The sequence below is a fragment of the Musa acuminata genome, chromosome BXJ3-7 (assembly GCF_036884655.1).
Source record: "Musa acuminata AAA Group cultivar baxijiao chromosome BXJ3-7, Cavendish_Baxijiao_AAA, whole genome shotgun sequence".
Classification (NCBI taxonomy): Eukaryota; Viridiplantae; Streptophyta; class Magnoliopsida; order Zingiberales; family Musaceae; genus Musa; species Musa acuminata.
In genome coordinates this window covers 35,806,326-35,827,853 of record NC_088355.1, presented here as the reverse complement: position 1 = coordinate 35,827,853, position 21,528 = coordinate 35,806,326, and the positions used below count along the sequence as shown (strand labels likewise).

The 21,528-nt window shown below is 35.4% G+C and overlaps 1 protein-coding gene across 1 annotated transcript; it reads right to left on the bottom strand.

Moving 5' to 3' along the window:
- Positions 1 to 6,454: 6,454 nt before the first annotated feature.
- On the bottom strand, positions 6,455 to 13,800 carry LOC103974598 (alpha-humulene synthase-like). Its single transcript, XM_065159405.1, has 7 exons — positions 13,626 to 13,800; positions 13,204 to 13,462; positions 8,547 to 8,919; positions 8,146 to 8,364; positions 7,812 to 7,947; positions 7,363 to 7,611; positions 6,455 to 6,955 (listed from the first exon to the last, which is right to left on the bottom strand). The coding sequence occupies exons 1-7, from the start codon at positions 13,752 to 13,754 to the stop codon at positions 6,659 to 6,661; spliced, it is 1,662 nt and encodes a 553-aa protein (XP_065015477.1). The 5' UTR covers positions 13,755 to 13,800; the 3' UTR covers positions 6,455 to 6,658.
- Positions 13,801 to 21,528: the final 7,728 nt, after the last annotated feature.

Sequence of the window (21,528 nt, the reverse complement as noted above, 5' to 3'; positions counted from 1 at the left end):
AGTATGTGTCATGGGTAAGCTAGAAAGAAAGCATTTCGAAGTCAGAATAACAAAAAGAGCATGACATTGACTTGATCCGGTACACTTAGATGTTTGTGGCCCTATCAATCCAGTATCACTTGGAGGAAACATATATTTTCTTGCCTTCACTGATGATCATAGTAGCAAAATTTAGGTTTATATGTTAAAATAAAAGAAAGAAGTTTTAAGCAAATTCAAAGAATTTAAGGATTTGGTTGAAAGATAAAGTTATTATAAAATTAAATATTTAAGAACAGATAGGGGTAGTGAATATATATCAAATAAATTTAAAATTTTTGTAGAAATAATGGAATTCTACATCAATTCATCATGCCATACACACCTCAATAGAATGGTGTCTCAGAAAGAAAAAATAGGACTATCCTTAATATGGTCTGATGCATGTTAAAGGAAAGAAAATTTCTAAAGAATTTTAAGGAGATGCTATTGCTTGTGTAATTTATTTGCTTAACAGGTTTCCGACAAAGCAAATTTGTAATATTATACTAGAAGAAGCATGAAGTTTATAAAAATGAAGAGTTGATCATTTGAGAATTTTTGGAATTATTGCATTTGCTAAGATACCAGAAGAAAAGAGAACAAAATTAGAAGATAAAAATCTAAAATATATTTTGCTAGGTTATTTAGAGAATTTCAGCTGTTACAATCTCTACGATCCTATCACATGGGATACTGTAGTGCTCCCGGATGTGGCCGAGCAATTCCTCAGTCACAACAACAGAGTCAAAATCATGCAATGACTTTGAAACTTGAAGGGCTCACCCGGTCCTCTCGTTCAACGGGGAAATACTGGTCTCTAAGAAAAAAGTATGTTGTTCTAGTGGTCGATCGTTTATTAGTGCCAAGTTTCCAAATGCAGCATTTTAGGAATACCAATCTTAGATATTTGCTCATACATAATAGCACCATACGTATCACTGATTTTATTTTTATTCCAAGTACCAATTTGAATTAACTTTGAACTAAAGTAATGCTCAGAATAAGTGTTACTATTAAGAAATGCAGGCTTCAAGTAAAAGGTATATCAAACAACGACCCTTATGATTAAAGGGGGAAGGGTGGTACGAGGTTTTTGGTTAGAGATACTAGTCACAGGTGCAGGTTGCTACTTCCCCCATTCCAACAAAAGAAGCACAAACAAGCAAAGGATAGGCTGAACTGATGAGCGAGATTTGCATATGTTCTTCTAATTTTGGCACATAATGTTTGAAAGCCCATTTGTTTTCCTCGAGATAGGATCTTGATAAACCTTTCATCTATGATAAAGATGAGGAAACGGTGACGTTGCGTAAGAAATAAGAAGGCAAAAAACACTTAGAAGTATAGCACGACTTCGAATTAGTAGAGTAGATAAAAAAAAAAGAAACGTGCAATCAGATTTTTCTTGTTTACCAAATATTAATTCATTACACTAATCTAAATTGAAATCCATTAAAATAAAAAAAATTACCTCTTCCTTAAGATAAAATAAATGATACTTCTCACTGGGTGCTAGTAAATTTTTGAATTCTTCAAAGGTATGGATTAGCTTCAGAAAATAGCCCTTCATATACTCTGGTAGCTGATGAACAGCCTTGGCATCCCACAATTAGCTTAGGTTTGCTTTATCCACAAAGAATCAAACTATTGTGGCATATTTGTCATGGCACCTGCTGTTCTAATCAATTGAGATAAGATATCTCATTCTCGACAATAATAAAACAAAAAAACGCTATCCAAAAACAAGAGATTTCCAAACCTTTGAATTGCTTCAGTGAGTAGTTGACTCTCCTCCAATGTGCTATAGAGATCATAGATATCATCCAAGATGGAAGTCATGGCCATCACCTTGGTGGTAATCACTCGTGCACGAGAATAGTGAGGTTCAAAGTACACCGTAAGCATCCAATAATAACATTCCACCACTCGATCTCGTGCAAAACTTAGATTTTTGGAGAGGAATAAATCATTCCACCATCTTCAATGCAATCCACAAACCACAATGTTATTGTCAATCCAAACATCGATAAAAAAAGACGGAAACAATCAAACATTTCTACAATGACAGTGTTCTACGTATTCAAGTTTACTCCTCAACCTGAACTCTCAATCAATCTAACTGTAGGAAAGAAATTACATGGAGATGCTCTTAATCTCGTCGCGATGAAGACATTGCAGTAGATTGAAGTCAATCTTTGCCAGCTCTAGTAAGGCATCATTTCGTGTCGCACAGTCTTGGTAGATGGAGATGAAATTTCGTGCCAAGACCCTTTTCATTCTTCTACAGAGAGGACTCTCCAGGAACAGTCTCACTTGCGTTGCTAACGGTGGTGTGAGATCACTTAACATGGACGCAATCTGGTCCCTTGTAAAGGAAATAGCTTCATCGAGTATGGTCTCCTCATGTATCCGTAGATAAGCCGCATTGTATAAGCTTAAAAGTCCCTTTGGATCATCCTTCAAGGTGGACACTAAATTTCCTTCCTCATCTTTGAACTTGTTAAAAACATCTGTTGATTCATAAAGATTTGAGAAAACACATGAAGTGGTTTTATTTTATTTACGTTATTGTAACAATTTCACAAAAAATGACATTGATTCTCTTGAAATCGAACATAGTAATTTCATCTCTATAATATGCCAAATATAGGTCAAATATAAATCATTGTATACGCCAAAGATGGTTTCAATAGGAACTTTCAGTGACAAATGTGTATTATCTGATTGCAGGGTCATGAAAAGGGAAAACAATTACTATACTAGTAAGGCAGTAACAATTATAGACGATGTATACATACATATATATATATATATATATATATATATATATATATATATATATATATATATATATATATATATAACAAAGTACATCTTTTTAATATAGTTGAAAAATATGTGTAGGAGATCAAAACGTTTTGAGAGTGTGAGGTCACTCATGTACAGAGAAGAAATTATGTAGCAAATTGATCAGCTAATATTGTTCGAAGCCATCGGATTGATTGTTCAGTGACTTGTTTTTTGATGGGCTGATTAAGTTGTTTTTTAAAAACAAAAATCCTCCATCATATCTAAAATACAAATCGAATTACTTCTGCAAACATAATTTTTCTATGCCTGAATTAAACACGAGGCGAACACAAAATTATAGAGAAAACATACAAACGCATCTACTCCAAGGAAACGTGAGAGCATATTACCAGGGGTCACATGATACCCTTGTTGTCTCAGCAGTCGAATTGCTACAGCTACAGTTTTGTTTTTTTTCTGAAAGAGGAAATGAATTAGCACTTAAAAAAAGAGAGTTACAGCTGCTAGGCAAGGCTGTCGCATCAGCCTTCCAAGAAAAGATGATTGTGAGCAGAAGTGTTGAGTTGTGTGGGGGTTGAAGCTGAACTCAACAACCTTCAGCCTCATCCGAAGGATAGCATTATTGAAGACAGCTGAATCAGAGCATATCCATATCTTGCTTAAGCCCTCCTGGTCTGTAAAATTTAGGGCTTCAAGAATTGCTAATCCATGATCTATGATCATGGTGGCATTGATATTTTTGGGAATGAGGGTTTTCTCCCAATGGGGTGAAATGTAGCAATCATTGTGAAAGCTAGAGAGCAGTGTCGTAAGGGAATGAACATGTTACCAGGGGAGACATAATATATATCCTTGTTGTCTCAGCCGTCGAAATCGGAGAGCAGTGTCACAAAGACCATGGTCGTCAATATGGGCATCATGGATATGGTTTAACGCTTCACTTATTTCCTTCTCGAAGCGATAATCCAATCCAAGAAGCTGGATTGAATCGACCAAATTCATAGTTTGCAAGATGTCAGTAGGATCCTTGGACATGCTTCTTATCTGCTCCATCAGTTCCGCAGCTCTCTCTTTTATCCTTGTATCACACTCCTCCTTCAATAGACGAGAAAAGGGAGATTTTTCATGGTACTGAAACCGCAGGAAACCCCAACTCTGTCGATGAAGGACCAGTTTAAGCATGAGTACTATTTAGCTGGAGCTAAATTTTCAACACCCCTCTTTCCAGGTGACCTTCTTGCTGAAAACTGGAAACATCTTTGGCAGATAGGATGGCCGGGTTACATACCGATGTTGGAGTGATGGACTGGCCATGTTGGATAAAGTAGTCCGCCCCAAACGTTCGGACGATAGCTTACAGACTTGCGAACCATCAGCTCATCATCTGGAACAAGTGATTGCAGACTAAGACTCTCCATTCTTATTTTATGTGAAGACTAATTAAACATGCGAGGTGGCGGAGAGCCTGCTGCCTTGTGTTGGAATTTATGAGGACATAAAATCTTCGTCTGTCGAAGAGGAAGACAAATATGAGCCACGACTCTCATCTACTTTGTGGAGATTACCTACTAAACCAAATTTCACACGACGCGAAAGAGAAAAGATATTATCATCATATATCTCTACTCACAGTTCATACTATCAAAATTGAAGTCGGCTGCATCTGTCTAACTAAAATAAATAGCAACTTCGTGGTGATAGGGAAGCGACGCAAGGATTACAAATGTGTCAATTTGGCCACCGACAAAAGATATGAAGAGACATAACCATTACAAATGCCAATTGGTTTCCATGCATGGGCGCCATCGACATAAGATATGAAGAGACGTAAGGATTCAGGTCTTTTTGTGTTTTATTGCCTCTTCTGTCGCTCTCCGTTATTCATGTTTCTTATCTGCCACATCAATTGTTCCATATTTGGTTTGAGTGACTCATTGGCAACAAATCCGAATTGTGATGCCATGGTCGCCTGTGGCAGTAACTGTGGGCACTTCAAAGGTCTAAGTTGGTTGACGAAGAGACTTGGACGCTCCTCAAACCCTAATGTGGACTCGGATGCATGTTCCATGATCAATCTGCACGAAGGTTGAGGTTGGATGGATTTCTCAACCTGATTCCTCAGACACTCAAACCATTTGACATTTTATAACGAGTTTAACCCGGGCTGGGCTGTCACATGTCTGAGTATATATTGGAACAAATATTATCCCTATCACATAGCATGACCAAAAGATGCAGCTTAAGCGATCTTGGATGGATAATGATATTTTGAATAATATTATTAGCAATCCTAGATACTTTCTGGGTTGATTGTGGTTCTTCCATGGGTATGCACATTCTTTCAAGGGATTAGTATAGGGATATTCTTTCTAGATATGCTACGTCTTGGGACTGATAACCTTTCTTATGAAATATACACTTCAAGCTCAACAGAGACCAATATCTTTCCATCATTGATAGTATATGAGATAAAATGGTTAGAACTAAATATGCCGTGATTTTTCCTTGGAATATTCAAAATTATTATGGCAAAGCTAGAATCGGGTTTGTTTCTTCTCGCTCTTGAAAGTTTAAGAGGAGAGTTCACTAAATTTTTTGGTGATATTTCTATTGTTGATGTTTTCAAAGATAACTATATTTTAGATTCTCGTAGTCCATTCAAGCATGCTTTCAGCAATATACATGCTAGTGATAGATCTTTGGTGGTTCTAATCTCATTGTTAATCCATATATCACATGATCATTTTTAGTTTTAGAAGCTAGATAATAAGAGGGTTTGTTCTGCTAAGTCTGCCTATCATTTTCTTGCTTCTCAGTTGGAATGATTGATCCTAACATGGACTAGTTTTATTGTTTGTGGAAGCTTCCCGTGCTGCCTCAGGTTAAATTTTTTTGTTGGAAACTTTTGCACCGCCACCTCTCATTGATCGTCTCAACTAAGAGTGTGCAGTAATGCTACTACTTGTCCCTTTTGTCAATCTAAAGCAGAAACCATTAATCACTTCTTTCTGTGCGTCTTTCCTATTAAATTATGGCAACTCTTTAAATCTTCTACAGAGGGGGGTGCAGTGTCCCAATTCTGATGGTCAAACCTTGTGGGTTCTAAATGATATTGGTCTTTGGTGAATATGGAGGGCTATGAATTATCTTGTTTTCGACCCCATTGCTTGTTCTGTTTACAAGATTTTCAAGAGATAGTAACACTTGTTCTGTTTTCAAGAGATAGTGTCCAACATATGATATCACTAACTTATCCAAAATGTAGCTTTGAATATATATGTTTCCGAATTGTAATCATCCCAATCTTAACTAAGAAGTATCTTGATATCTGATGTAGGCATCTACAAAACCCAACCTCACCATCCCTACACTCTATTTAGCATAGCAGCTTCAAGAGCCTTTCTTAAGTTGTCAAGACTGAAAATTGCAAATAGCTAATATAATTTTGTAACACATACCAGCAACTTGCAAATTGCTTTGAACTACTGTTAAGCAAAGATTTCTGTTTTCCATAGATAATACTGGCTTGAGCTTCCCAGGGCTAGTACAATACACATTCATTTACAAAGGCTTACATAGATTCAGAAAAGAAGCAAGCATAGTACAATACACATTCATTTACAAAGACTTATATATATTTCAGAATAAAGGATTCATAGATGAAGCAAGCATAGTACAATACACGTACATTTACAAAGGCTTACATATATTTCAGAATAAAGAATTCGTAGAAGAAGCAAGCATAGTACAATCCATGTTCATTTACAAAGGCTTACATATATTTCAGAATAAAGGATTCATAGAAGAAGCAAGCATCATCATACAATCAAAGTGGAACAGGATGTACAAGTAACAAAGAGATATATTCCTTTGTCTTCACAGAGTTGGTGTAACCATCGATGTACTTATATATATTTTCAATCATTCGTGAAAAATTAGCAATCCTTTGAAGTAAAGCAACGGGAAATGCAGTTTGATTGAGGCACTCTTTGTTTATATCCTTCCATGCGTCATTAACTAGAACTTGGAGCTTCTTACATGCCACATGCACGTTTGTTCCATATTCTTTCATATAGCATTGGACTGTGGAGGCAACATGTTCCCTAGTTTGTTCCAACCGTAAATTTCATGAAAAAAGAGGATTAATGATATACAAACTGAATTCTAAGGTGTAGATAAAAGGAATTTGAGAATCTACATATGTGGAAGCTTACGAACGGGAGTTTTTTTATTTGTACTAGATTTCTTAATATAAAATCATTTAAGGAGTTCAGCAAAACTTTGATAATGCAATTGAGTGACACAAGAAATGCTTTTGAGGAGATTAATAGAAGGAATATTAAAGACAACTTTGGAGATTACCTATTAAACCTCAATTATGGTCCATCTCATCGAATTGGAGAATGTATGTTATTTTCTTTTTCTTTTTTTTGTGTCATCATATTTCTACTACGACAGAAATCAGTGCAAAATTTACTATGAAAAATGTTTATATGATATAAAACACAGGAGATTATATTATGACCATACCTCAGGTGAAGTAATGTCATTCATGATACGAGCAATTATTGCAGAAGCTTGGACAATCTTTGGGAAATTAGTAATCCATTGAAATGCCTCCTTAGTTGCTATTTCTCCCATTCCAACGAAAGAGGCACATTCGAGCATAGGATATGCGGAACTTATGAGGGAAACATGTAGATGTTCTTTCAAAGTTGGTACGTAATGTTGATCTCTCCATTTGGATTCCTCAAAATAAGCTTCAGATAAATCTTTCATCTGTACCCAAGTAAAACAAAACCATTCCTTAATGTTTATAATGCATGAGTAGCGTCTACAAGTGGGACACTCTAAGTTCAATACTGTCGCATCTGAAATGCTTATTCTTTGTATTGGCCAATAGTGGATTCATTTATTGCTTATGTAATGCTAATTAATAAAAGTGAAAATAAGAAGAACCTTATAATCTCATCACTCACCGCTTCCTTCAGATAGGTTATGCGATATTTCTCACCGGAAGCCAATAAATCTTCAAACTCTTCAAACGTATGGATTAGCTTTAGATAATAATCTTTCATGTACTCTGGTAATTGATGAACAACCTTCGCATCCCACCTGCATATGTATTAGTTTTACCATCTTTAGAAAAAAAGAACATAAACTTACATGTTGTTATTTTGCTATACACAATGACTAAAACTATTATGTGATATTTTATTTTCTTATGTGATATTATCAGTGGCACCATTTGTTATCATCTATTAAGCCATGATAGTAAAAGGTAATCTGTCCATCGATATAAGATTTACGGACCTTTGGATTGCCTCAGTTAGTCGTTGACTCTCCTCCAATGTGCTATAGACATCATACATGTCATCCAGAATTGAAGTAAGGGCAGCCACCTTGGTTGCTATCACTCGTGCACGAGAATAGTAGGGTTCAAAGTATACCTCCAGGATCCAGAAATAGCATTCCACCAATCTATCTCGAGCAAAACTGAATTTTTTTGATGAGGCTAAATCATTCCACCACCTTCAAGTCGTTCACAAATCAAAATGGTATTACATATCAGTTTAAGTTTGATGGGAGGAGGAACTAAGCTCAGCAATTAGCCTTCACTTGTTTACATTTGCAACTTGATTGTATCTTTTTTTCTTTATAAAAATCAAGAAGAAATATAGCTCCAGGGAATTCAAAAGTGAGGAGGAGCTTACTTGGTGATGTTCTCAAGCTCCTCGCGATGAAGAGACTGCAACAAATTGAAGTCCAACTTTGCAAGCTCCAGGATGGCATCATCTCGTGTGGCGTCCTCTTGGTATATAGATATGTAATCTCTTGCCAAGAGCCTTCTAATTCTCCTACAGAGAGGTGTCTCGAGGTCAAGAGACACTTGCGTTGTTAATGGTGGTTTAAGATCAGCTAATGCAGACACTAGGCTATTCCTCGTAAAAGAGATGGCTTCATCAAGAATGATCTCCCCATGAGTCCCAAGATAGGCTGCGTTGTACAAGCTTAACAGTCCTTTCACATCACTCCCCAAGGTAGACATGAAACTCCCTCCCTCTTCTTTGAACTTGTTAAAGACAACTACAGAAATACATAAGATTTTTTGGTTTGAGAAAAAAAACATACAGTCATATTATCAAATTTATTTACTGTTTTAAGTGATTACGCGATAATCAATACAATGACTTTTGTGTGTGACTTTTATGTCTATTTTACCGGAGAAAATATTTTTGGCACTGCCAACGTCTATGAGTGAATTAAATAAAAGATGATTAAAGAAGATCGTATTGCTTTGGATCACACATACAAATAATGCTTTATTTGAAGGAATTAAGCATATTACTTGGGGACACATAATGTCCGTGTTGTCAATATCAGCATCATGGATTTGACTTAATGCTTCGCTTATTCCCTTTTGAAAGTGATAATCCAATACAAAAAGCTGGATTGAATCAATCAGGTCCATGGTTTGCAGCCGATCAGTAGTATCATTGAACATGCTCTTTACTTGCCCCCTCAGCTCTTCAGCTCTCTATTTCATCCTTGCATCACACCTCTTCATCATCCATGAATATATATATATATATATATATATATATATATATATATATGTGTGTGTGTGTGTGTGTGTGTGTGTGTGTGTGTGTGTGTGTGTCAATATATATATATACACATATATATATATATATATATATATATATATATATATATATATATATATATATATATATATGTATGTATGTATATATATATGTGTGTATTTTTTAATATAGTTGTTATAGGATATCAAAACGTTTTGAGAAGTGTGAGGTCACTCATGTACAGAGAAGAAATTATGTAGCAAATTGACCAGCTAATATTGTTAGAAGCCATCGGATTGATTGTTCAGTGACTTCTTTTTTGATGTGCTGATTATGTTGTCTTCTTAAAACAAAAATCCTCCATCATTTCTAAAATACAAATTAAATTACTTTTGCAAACATAATTATAGATAAAACATAAAAATACATCTACTGCAAGGAAACGTAAGAGCATATTACCAGGGGTCACATGATACCCTTGTTGTCTCAGCAGTCGAAACCGGAGAGCAGTATCGTAGAGAGCATGATCGTTAAAATCGGCTTCATGGAATCGTTTTAATGCTTCACTTATTTCTTTCTCGAAGTGATAACTCAATCCGAGAAGCTGGATTGAATCGACCAAGTCCATAGTTTGCAAGATGTCGGTAGTGTCCTTGAACATGCTTCTTACCTGCTCCATCAGTTCTGCAGCTCTCTCTTGCATCCGTGCATCGCACTCCTGCATCCTCCATAGCATAGCAATTAATTGTTCAACCAACAAAACCGAAAGAAAGTATATACATGCCTGTGTACTGGGGGAGGACTGGGCCTGTAAGATAAAGTAATCACCCCGAACGGTGGGATGGTAGCTTGCAGACTTGCGAATCACCACTTCATCACCTGGAACGTTTGGCTGCGAAATCACGTTCTCCATTCTGATCTGGATGCAAGTGATGAGAGGATGGCGAGAGCCTGCAGCCTCGTGTAGCAATTTATAGAGTCTTGAATCTGGTTTGGTTTCGTAAGTAACACGTTTTATGAGAAAGAAGATAACGAATGAGTCATCAGGGATTGTGCGCTCCTTTTGGCTTGCCTTAAGTTTTAGCTTATCCATCATCTTTAATTGACGCCATATGATTAGTTTTGCAGCCAATAATATAGGAAAAAGACGAGATATAATTAGTTTTGCATCCATCACCCTTGCTCTCACTCTCGTAATAGAAACTATAAATCATGTATATAATCGTATATTAACTTAAGTTTTATAATAAACTCTAAACAGTGTCAAACTCATCATATCAGTCTACTCACTCTCAAACTATAAATAATATTATATAAACTTTAGTTTAACTTTCAACATTTTTTCCATGTGTGTATTAATCGAACTCTTTTTTACTTTAAAGGGTTAAATTTCTTTCAAAACCTATCTACATATCTTGTAGGAGTGATCCACTCATATGAGTTGGTTCATTTTGGGATGCTTCATCTTTATTCAATCATCAAACCTCTAATTTGATTAATCGACGAAATAATTCTCGTTTTATAAAATAATTAATTAAAAAAATAGCATGACATAACATAACAAAAAATTAAAACACAAAAGGGTTCATGCTAGAGATGGTGTTTGGGACCAATTTTGAGCATAAGACTGAGTGAGGAATTCCAAATCCAATCAAAGTAGATATTAAGATCAATAGTTTCATTTTGATTTGTTGTTAAGATTAAGATATATCCAAGGAATCTATAGATTTTGTTGTTCGGAGTAATCAAGTTCCAGTAATAGAATTCTCAAATCAATAGTACTAAAGCAGCAATTGCTAATTTCACATGAGATTTTTAGATGAAAGGATTTGGAAGTTGATTGCCCACATGTCGATGCTCTCACATGCTTGGCGAGGCCGACATGGGATAAACTTAAATCTATGAATTATTCGAATCTATAATGATATATTTATGCCATCATTAACCCAAGGATGTATGACCTAAGCAATGTAGATTCAATAGGGTTTATTTTCTTTCACCATTAGCAAACGGGATTTGATTTCATGGCCTTACTATTAATCGTCAGGTTTGTTATCAGCTAATCTGCTGTGTACATACCATTCATTGAACGTTTTGGAGATTATCTAAATCTGGGTGTACGTACTATTAGATCATCTAAATCTGCTGCGTATATACTATTCATCGAATGTTTTGTTATCAGCTAATCTGATATCGTCAAGTGGTATAACATGATAAAGTAGTCCCCACACACGCTCGGATGAAAGCCTGCAGACTTGCGAACCACAACCTCATCACCTGGACCAAGTGACTGCAATCCCATAGTCTCCATTTTTTATGTGGAAACTAAACCCGAGAGGTGGCGAGAGCTTATTGCCTCGTGTTGGAATTTATAAGAAAAAACATTCGGTAGTTGTAGTAGAAAAACAACTCTTAGCCACAACTATCCACTTTGTGGAGGTTATGCTCCTCTTTGTCATTCATCGATCGTCTGTCAATTTCCCGTAATTAAAAAAAAGGTTGCACGTGGATGTGCTAATCTCTTTGTCATTCATCGATCGTCTGTCAATTTCCTATGACGAAAAAAACGATTGCATCCACACATGGCCCCGTCACAGAGAGTCTGAGGTCTTATTCCTCATTGTGGTCCATGACTAACATATAAGGTTCTTTGTTAGCTCCATCAATCTCAATGAAACTATGATGGTTGCGTGAAAGGGGACCGGTATGAGGTTATGTTCCTCCTACCAGCCCATTAATAATGAAGAAATAAATCTATCACACTATATAATTCAATTGTGATTTAGCAATGAGATCAATTGGATTTTAATTAAAAGTATATACTCGAATCCAATTTAAATATTTAAATAATAATTAGCTAATTTTAAATTAAAAAAGGATGTACTCAAAAGCTCTCACCAATGTGGGATCGGGATATACAATCTTACTTCTAAATATTTAAGGATTATTTTCCTGACTTAAATCATGAATTTATATATATATGTATATATACACACATATATACATATATATATATATACATACATACATATATATATATATATACATACATATATACATACATACATATATATACATACATATATACATATATACATATATATACATATATACATACATACATATATATACATACATATATACATATATATATATATATACATACATATATATATATATATATATACATACACATATATGTATATACATACATACATACATACATATATATATATACATATATACATATATATATATACATATATATGTATATATATACATATATATATACATATATATATATAGATACATACATACATATATATATATATACATATATATATACATACATATATATACATATATATATACATATATATATATACATATATATATATATACATATATATATATATACATATATATATATACATATATATATATACATATATATATATACATATATATATATACATATATATATATATATATATATATATATATACACACACATACATATATATAGATATATAGAACAAAGTACATCTTTTTAATATAGTTGTTATAGGAGATCAAAACGTTTTGAAAGTGTGAGGACTGATTTTTTGATGGGCTGATTAAGTTGTTTTCTTAAAACAAAATTCCTCCATCATATCTAAAACACAAATCGAATTGCTTCTGCAAACATAATTTTTCTATGCCTGAATTAAACACAAGGCGAACACAAAATTATAGATAAAACATACAAATACATCTACTCCAAGGAAACGTAAGAGCATATTACCAGGGGTCACATGATACCCTTGTTGTCTCAGCAGGCGAAACCGGAGAGCAGTATCGTAGAGACCATGATCGTTAAAATCGGCTTCATGGACTCGGTTTAATGCTTCACTTATTTCTTTCTCGAAGTGATAACTCAATCCAAGAAGCTGGATTGAATCGACCAAGTCCATAGTTTGCAAGATGTCGGTAGTGTCTTTGAACATGCTTCTTACCTGCTCCATCAGTTCTTCGGCTCTCTCTTGCATCCTTGCATCGCACTCCTGCATCCACCATAGCATAGCAATTAATTGTTCAACCAACAAAACCGAAAGAAAGTAGCAAGCGCACATTTTTCATGTTAATGAAACATTAACACCATTCGTTCTCGGAGAGTTTCTTGCCTAAAACTTAGAACATAAGTGAGATATATGTGTATATACATGCCTGTGTACTGGGGGAGGACTCGGCCTGTAAGATAAAGTAATCACCCCAAACGGTGGGATGGTAGCTTGCAGACTTGCGAATCACCACTTCATCACCTGGAACGTGTGGCTGCGAAATCACGTTCTCCATTCTGATCTAGATGCAAGTGATGAGAGGATGGCGAGAGCCTGCAGCCTCGTGTAGCAATTTATAGAGTCTTGAATCTGGTTTGGTTTCGTAAGTGTCACGTTTCATGAGAAAGAAGATAACGAATGGGCCATCAGGGATTGTACGCTCCTTTTTGATTGGCTTATGTTTTAGCTTATCCATCATCTTTAATTGACGTCCGACAGACTATCTTGCAAGTGGTATGATTAGTTTTGAATCCAATAATATAGGAAAAAGACGAGATACAATTAGTTTTGCATCCATCATCCTTGCTCTCACTCTCATAAATCATGTATATAATCGTATATTAACTTAAGTTTTGTTACAAACTCTAAGTAGTGTCAAACTCATCATATCAGTCTACTCACTCTCAAACTATAAATAATATTATCTAAACTTTAGTTTAACTTTCAACATTTTTTCCATGTGTGTATTAATCGAACTCTTTTTTACTTTAAAGGGTTAAATTTCTTTCAAAACCTATCTACATATTCTTGTAGGAGCGATCCACTCATATGAGTTGGTTCATTTTGGGATGTTTCATCTTTATTCAATCATCAAACCTCCAGTTTGATTAATCGATGAAATAATTCTCGTTTTATAAAATAATTAATTAAAAAATAGCATGACATAACATAACGAAAAATTAAAACACAAAAGGGTTCATGCTAGAGAAGGTGTTTGGGACCAATTTTGAGCATAAGACTGAGTGAGGAATTCAAAATCCTATCAAAGTAGATATTAAGTTCAATAGTGTCATTTTGATTTGTTGTTAAGATTAAGATATAACCGAGGAATCTATAGATTTTGTTGTTCGGAGTAATCAAGTTTCAGTAATAGAATTCTCAAATATTTTTCCCACATGTGGATGTGTGTGGTTGGTTGCACGGCATAGTACTAAAGCAGCAATTACTAATTTCAAAGAAGGCGCACGAGGGATCGTCTCTTTGATATAAATATGTCAACATACAAAAAAAAAAGTTCACATGAGATTTTTAGATGAAAGGATTTGGAAGTTGATTGCCCACATGTCGATGCTCTCACATGCTTGGCGAGGCCGACATGGGATAAACTTAAATCTATGAATTATTGGAATCTATAATGATATATTTATGCCATCATTACGAAACCCAAGGATGTATGACCTAAGCAATGCAGATTCAATAGGGTTTTTTTTCTTTCACCATTAGCAAACGGGATTTGATTTCATGGCCTTACTATTAATCGTCAGGTTTGTTATCAGCTAATCTGCTATGTACATATCATTCATTGCACGTTTTGGAGATTATCTAAATCTGGGTGTACGTACTATTAGATCATCTAAATCTGCTGCGTATATACTATTCATCGAATGTTTTGTTATCAGCTAATCTGATATCGTCAAGTGGTATAACATGATAAAGTAGTCTCCACACACGCTCGGATGAAAGGCTGCAGACTTGCGAACCACAACCTCCACACCTGGAGCAAGTGACTGCAATCCCATAGTCTCCATTTTTTACGTGGAAACTAAACCCGGGATGTGGCGAGAGCCTATTGCCATCTATAGGGTCAAGTTCTTTCATCGCAGAGTCTGAGGTCGTATTCCTCGTGGTGGTCCATGACTAACATATAAGGTTCTCTCTTGATGATGGTGGTCCATATGGTGGTCCATGACTAACTGTGATGGTTACGTGGAAGGGGACCGGTCTTGTGTTCCTCCTACTGGTCCATTAATAATGATGAAATAAATCTATCTCACTATATAACTCAATTGTGATTTAGCAATGAGATGGTAAGGAAAAAAGTGTTAGGGATGAAACTGAGCTTAACAACCTTCAGCCTTATGCGAAGGATAGCAATGCTAAAGACAATGCCATCTAGGAATCAGGGAGCGTATTTATAGCCGTTTACACAATTGACCATGTTAGCTGAAGCATTACAGTATTACAGTATCATGTGCTTTAATTGTAGTACAATAAATTTCTCAGCCACCCGTTTTCTTTAAAAACAATTACTATTCAGTATTAGAAATAAGAGTAAACATTTTACAAGAGTCTCAAGACATGTCGTATTTAAAAGAAGAAGATTGGGAATCAGTTCCCCCATATTAGAGTTGAGAAATTGGAAGTAATATTAGCATAAGATATAAAGCTAAACAAAACTGCAAGCAAAACATCACTGACAAATATAAGAAGTGAGATAATAATGCCTTTGATTTTGTATGTTTGCTCCGGGAAATAAAAGATCCAATAAAACTAGAGAACATTTGTTGTATAATGATGAAGAGATAGAAAGAAAGAGGCTCTCATTGTCTCACACCCCTCCTCCCTTTAAACCAAGGAGGGAAAATTTACCATTAATGAAGTAAGAGAAAGAAGGAGATAGGATACAAGCCTAGATCCAATCGCTGAATTTGGATGGAAATTTTCTTTTCCAAGGGGTAAGAATGATGCTTCCCAGGAGAATGTGTCAAAATCTTTTTTCCAAGTTAATCTTTAGGAGAACGAGAGGAGCCTTTCCTTAAGTCTATTGGCTAGAACTTAGATATTATTTTCGAATTATGATACAAAGGGTGAAGGGTCTATAATCAATGATCATGGTGGCATTGATACTTTTGGGAATGAGCAACATGTGGGTTTTCGGTAAAATGAAACAATCATTGTGAAAGCTACATAATACCTAATGAATCAGGACTTTTAATTCATTCTAGAACCCATGGTAAAATTAGACAATGAACCCGTTCGGTCCATTTGGTTGAGAGCAATAATAATCTCATCCAATGAGAATGGTTTAGCAAGGCTGATATTTGCTCCGTGATTATTTTGATGTAATAATGATGTCAACTATAATTGCTCCCTGATTATTTTGAGACATGATAAAGATATTTAATCGGACAACACATCATGTTCTTGATCAAAATATTATGGTTTGGTGACTAAAAAATAGCGTCATAACATTTTTGTGATGTCGCCGCTAAAAAATTTCCATTCTTTGATCATAAATTTCAAAATTTTTAAATCATTTTAGTATATATTAGACTATAATGTATTTCTTGATATTTGGTGGTGGAATTGAGAATGAAAATGATTGAGAATGTGTAGGTCTTCCATTTAGGTGCGTGATACATTTGATCTGATTTATTTTGTAAAAAGAAAATATGGTTTTATACATAAAATAATTAGAATAATAGTGAAATATAAGTGTATCCGATTACAAAAATAACATAACTTATATGAATAAAATATATAATTTAAAGCTTAAGAAATAAATTTGAAGCTACGTAATCATTATCTTAACATAAAATATCTCTCTCTCTCTTTCTCGCGTGAGATTAATGAGTGTTCTATCTACGTCTAAATTCAATCAATAATATTCTTTGTCTCGGAAGCTCGTGACAAAACTTAATTGGACCACTTTCAATGGATTGGACAGAGAATATTAAAAAATAATAATCGAGAAATAACAAAGGAGAAAATTTAATTCATATTGAGGAATTAAATAAGGATTCGATTTTACTGATAAACTACCCCAAAGAGCCAATTCGAATGGATCCACCTCTTTTTAGTTCTTCAACAATGATCATCATAAAATTGCTAAAAGATTATTTTTTAAGAAAATTGTTTTAAAAAGCTTTGTCAAGAAACACACACATACATACAACTTTCAAGCCCTATAATAGTTTCTGTAATACCTCGGAAAATGCAAACGGCATGGCAGTATCTAACAACGTCAAAACTACCTCTAACCGGAGAGCAAGTAGAACTATCAGGTAAGCATTGTAACACAATCAAATCGGATAATGCATGGTCTTTTATTCATAAAGGATTGATATCTAATCAGATATAGGATTGACAGGAGTAATAATCGGAACAGGATGGACCAGCAACAATGAGATGTTTTCTTTCATGTGTGTGTCGGAGTTGGTGTATGCATCAATGTTCTTGTATATAGTTTTCATCATTCATGAAAAGTTGAGTATCCTTTCAAGTAAAGAAATGGGGAATGCGTTGGTTTTCTGTATAACTTTAAGAAAAAAAGGGAAAAAGAAAGTAGAAGAAATGAAAAGTGCTTTTGATTTATTCAAAAATATCTATTTATATTAATCAGTAAAGACAGCATCAGTAAAGATAGCAGAATCAGTACAAAGGGTAGCATCAGTCAAGACAGCAGAATCAGAACATATCCAAATCTTGCTTAAGCCCTCCTGCTCTGTAAAATGTAGGGCTTCAAGAATTGCTAATCCTTACAATATTACAGTATTGTGTGCTTTACTTACAGCATAGTCAACTGCTCTAACCCATCTGTTGGTAGGTTGCTATCGAGTTAAAGAGTATTCCAGATATTAAAAAATATTATTAACAAATTCTAGAAATTAAAAAAAAAAATTTGAAAAAAGTTTTAAAAAGCAACTTCCTTGGAAAATTTGTCCAATTATACTTAAATAGTTAGGGAAAAAAAATTGGATTTTACTTAATATATATTAGAAGAAAATTATTTGAATTCACATCTATCTCTCTCATAGTCACATATGAGATTGTGAGGAGGAGGTTTCATTTGATAGATCACATATCTATGATGGGACCTCCAAATATTAAAGAATGCTTGATGAAATGTCCCGAACCACATGTATATGATGGGACGTCTCGTACCACATCTATTTCATGGATAGCTTTCCATCAATCGGCCGACGAGTCTGTCCTCGTGTTTCAAGCCTTCCGGCGAACATGTGGCTGTGCTTATTCCCTTCTCTGTGGTGGATGATCAGCTCCACGACTTCAATACGGGAAGTCATCTGGAACTGCAGCCTCACATGAGACGCATTAGCACCTAAGAAAGTGAGTTACAGCTGCTAGGCAGGGCTGTTGCAACAGCGTTCCTAAAGGAAGAGTACCTCGTGAGTTCTCCCCAAACAAATGCAAGATGGTGATTGTTAGGGATGAAGCTGAACTTAACAACCTTCAGCTTCGCACAAAGGATAGCAATGTAAAAGACAATGCCATCTAGGAATCAGGGAGTGTATATATTGCTGTTTACGTAGGTGACGATGTTACCAGAAGCATATTTAGGGCTTTAAGAATTGCTAATCCTTCTTCCATTATTACAGCGTCTTGTGCTTTAATTGTATACAATCAATTTCTCTCATCTATCGGCACTCTTTTTTTTTCAAACAAAAATATCATTCGGTATTGAAAATAAGAATAAACATATTGTAAGAGTTTCAAGGCATGTTGTATTTAAAAGAAGAGGACATGTGAGGATGGGGAGCAAGAAAATGATAAAAACAAAACATTATGATGTAATTAAAAAAGAATTTTTTAATAAACAAATAAAATAATATTAAACAAAAGATATGATTAAGAACACATCTTTGTTTCATGAGATTCGAAACTTTCGGCTTGATAAAAATGTATCGAAAAATATATTGAAAGTGTACTTGACTTAGAATAAGAGTGATAAGCAATTAAGGTAGAAAACAATAGTAATGAAGAGCAACAAGAAAGTGTACACCAATTTTATAGTGGTTAGGTCGTCGTGACCTACATCCACTCCCAATTCCTCCTCCGTTGAGGCCAACGTCATCTACTAACGGTCTTCCTTCAAAGGGTGAAGACCAATCATCCCTTTACAACTCTTTCTCCTTTTTACAAGTTTAGGAGATAACCTTTTACAAACCTCACACATATCTTAGATTGATAACAAAGCTAATGAAGGAGGAGGACACTTAGCACTTTTACAACACTTTCACACCCCAAATTGTCAAGACTTTTGTTCATACTTTCATGCTCTTTCTGTTAGGATTAATACGACACTAAGAGGGGGCAGGGAGTGAATTAGTGCTTACGTAAAAACGTCAGTTTGAAAAACTCGATAAAAATCATATCAGAAATATGTTTAAACTTGAAAGCATTTGTAAGCATAGTAAATAAGTAAGTAAATCAGTTAGCAATTATAAATGAAAAACATAAAGGAAATTGCAAACCAATTTATAGTGGTTCTGTGACCTACTATCACGGACAAAATTCTAAATAGGATGTTTGATGTAATTCTTATGTATGTCCGTGTCTTTTGGTTTGTTTATGTTTTGCACATCATGTAGAGGGACGGTCAAAAGCTTAATAACCCCATTTTAGTTAGGTTTAGTGGTTGTTTAGGCTTGTAAATAAAGGTTATGTCATATGGACACTTGTGAGATATATTCGGTTTGTAGTAGACCATTTTGACCCTTTGTTGTTTAACCGTTCAGAGCTTGTAAAGTTTATTTGTAATTTACATTGGCTATAAAGTGGTTTATGAAATGTTTGCTTATGGATCTCGAGTAAGGCGCTTTCTCTAACTCGTTTTCTCTTTTGAAGGTCCTAAGGGACCATGGGAGGTTTCATGGAGGCTGACCTTTGCAGACGGACACGCAAGAGTGTCGCACGACTTAGGCAAAACTGCTAGTCATAGGTGCCCATCAAACCAATCATGTGAGTGATGGCACGTGTGACTTGATACAGAATCTTTTTGCTTATTATATTTTGGCATATATCACTTTATAACTATTGCATATATGCATATATATATTGTGATGTCCTTGGATTTGTGCAATGGGAATCGGATCGTGATGAGATCACGATAATGAGATCGATTCATCTTTAAACACAGATCCTAAATAATCCTGGTCTCGAGAGGGACATCATAATAACCGGACAAACTGGTGTGTTGTATACCCGTCCATATGATGGATGCAGCTAGTCTCATAGCTGCTCGTGTAGGGACACTAGGGATACAGTACAAGTGCTCATTAGAGAGTGAGTTCACTGATTGATTCACTTATGGAATGCTGGATGGTTGACGATGCCTTATTGTCAAACAACGATTCCGTAGTCCTAGTGGTGTATTTGGTTCTTAGACTTGAGACACCAAGGATGTCCTGTATGAGTGCTCCACTCTTTGATACCAGACTTATAGGTTTGGTTATCCCGGATCTAGTACAACTGGTCATTGGGAGTGGTAGTCGACCTTACGAGGGCTATTGAGTGTCGATAGAGGATCATCCACTCTTGACGTCATGAGAGGAATATCCCATGTGTTCTTACTTAGACAAATCTCTGGCCAGGGTCATTCGGGTTGAGAGAGAAAGAGTTCTCCGGGAGAATCCGATTAGAGCGAGAATCGAGTAGAAATCGTAAGGGTCTGACAACACTATGCTTGTTATATGATCTCTAGAATATTAGATGGATGAGGGACTATAGGTACACGGTAACTGAGGATAAACAAATCCAATCGATTGGATTCCCTTGTATCGTTTGGGGACTACGACATAGTGGCCTAGTACATCTATAGTTGATGAGTCAAGTGAATTATTACAAAGATAATAATTCACTAAGTTAGAAGGAGTTCTGATATGTATGACTCATGGCCAGCTCGATATTGGGCCTAGAGGGTCACACACATATAGTAGACATTGCGATGAGTAGAGGTTCGGATATGAGATATCCGACGGAGCCCTTGTCTTATTAGATGCAGATCCAATACCCACTAGGGGAGGATCCATTAGGGTTTGATAGGGGATCTCTATAAATATAAGTGATTCAGAGCCTCATGGGCTAGAGCCTTTGCTTGCCTCTCCTATTCTCCTCCCCCTCTCCACCTCAAAGCAGGCCTGGAGTTTTGAGGAGCATCGTCGTAGCCCTGCTGTGTGGATCACCGCTAGAGAGGAGGACGCTTGACCTCCTTCACCCTCTCCTAAAGATCTGCAAGGAAATAGGAATATACGATCTCCCTAGGTAAC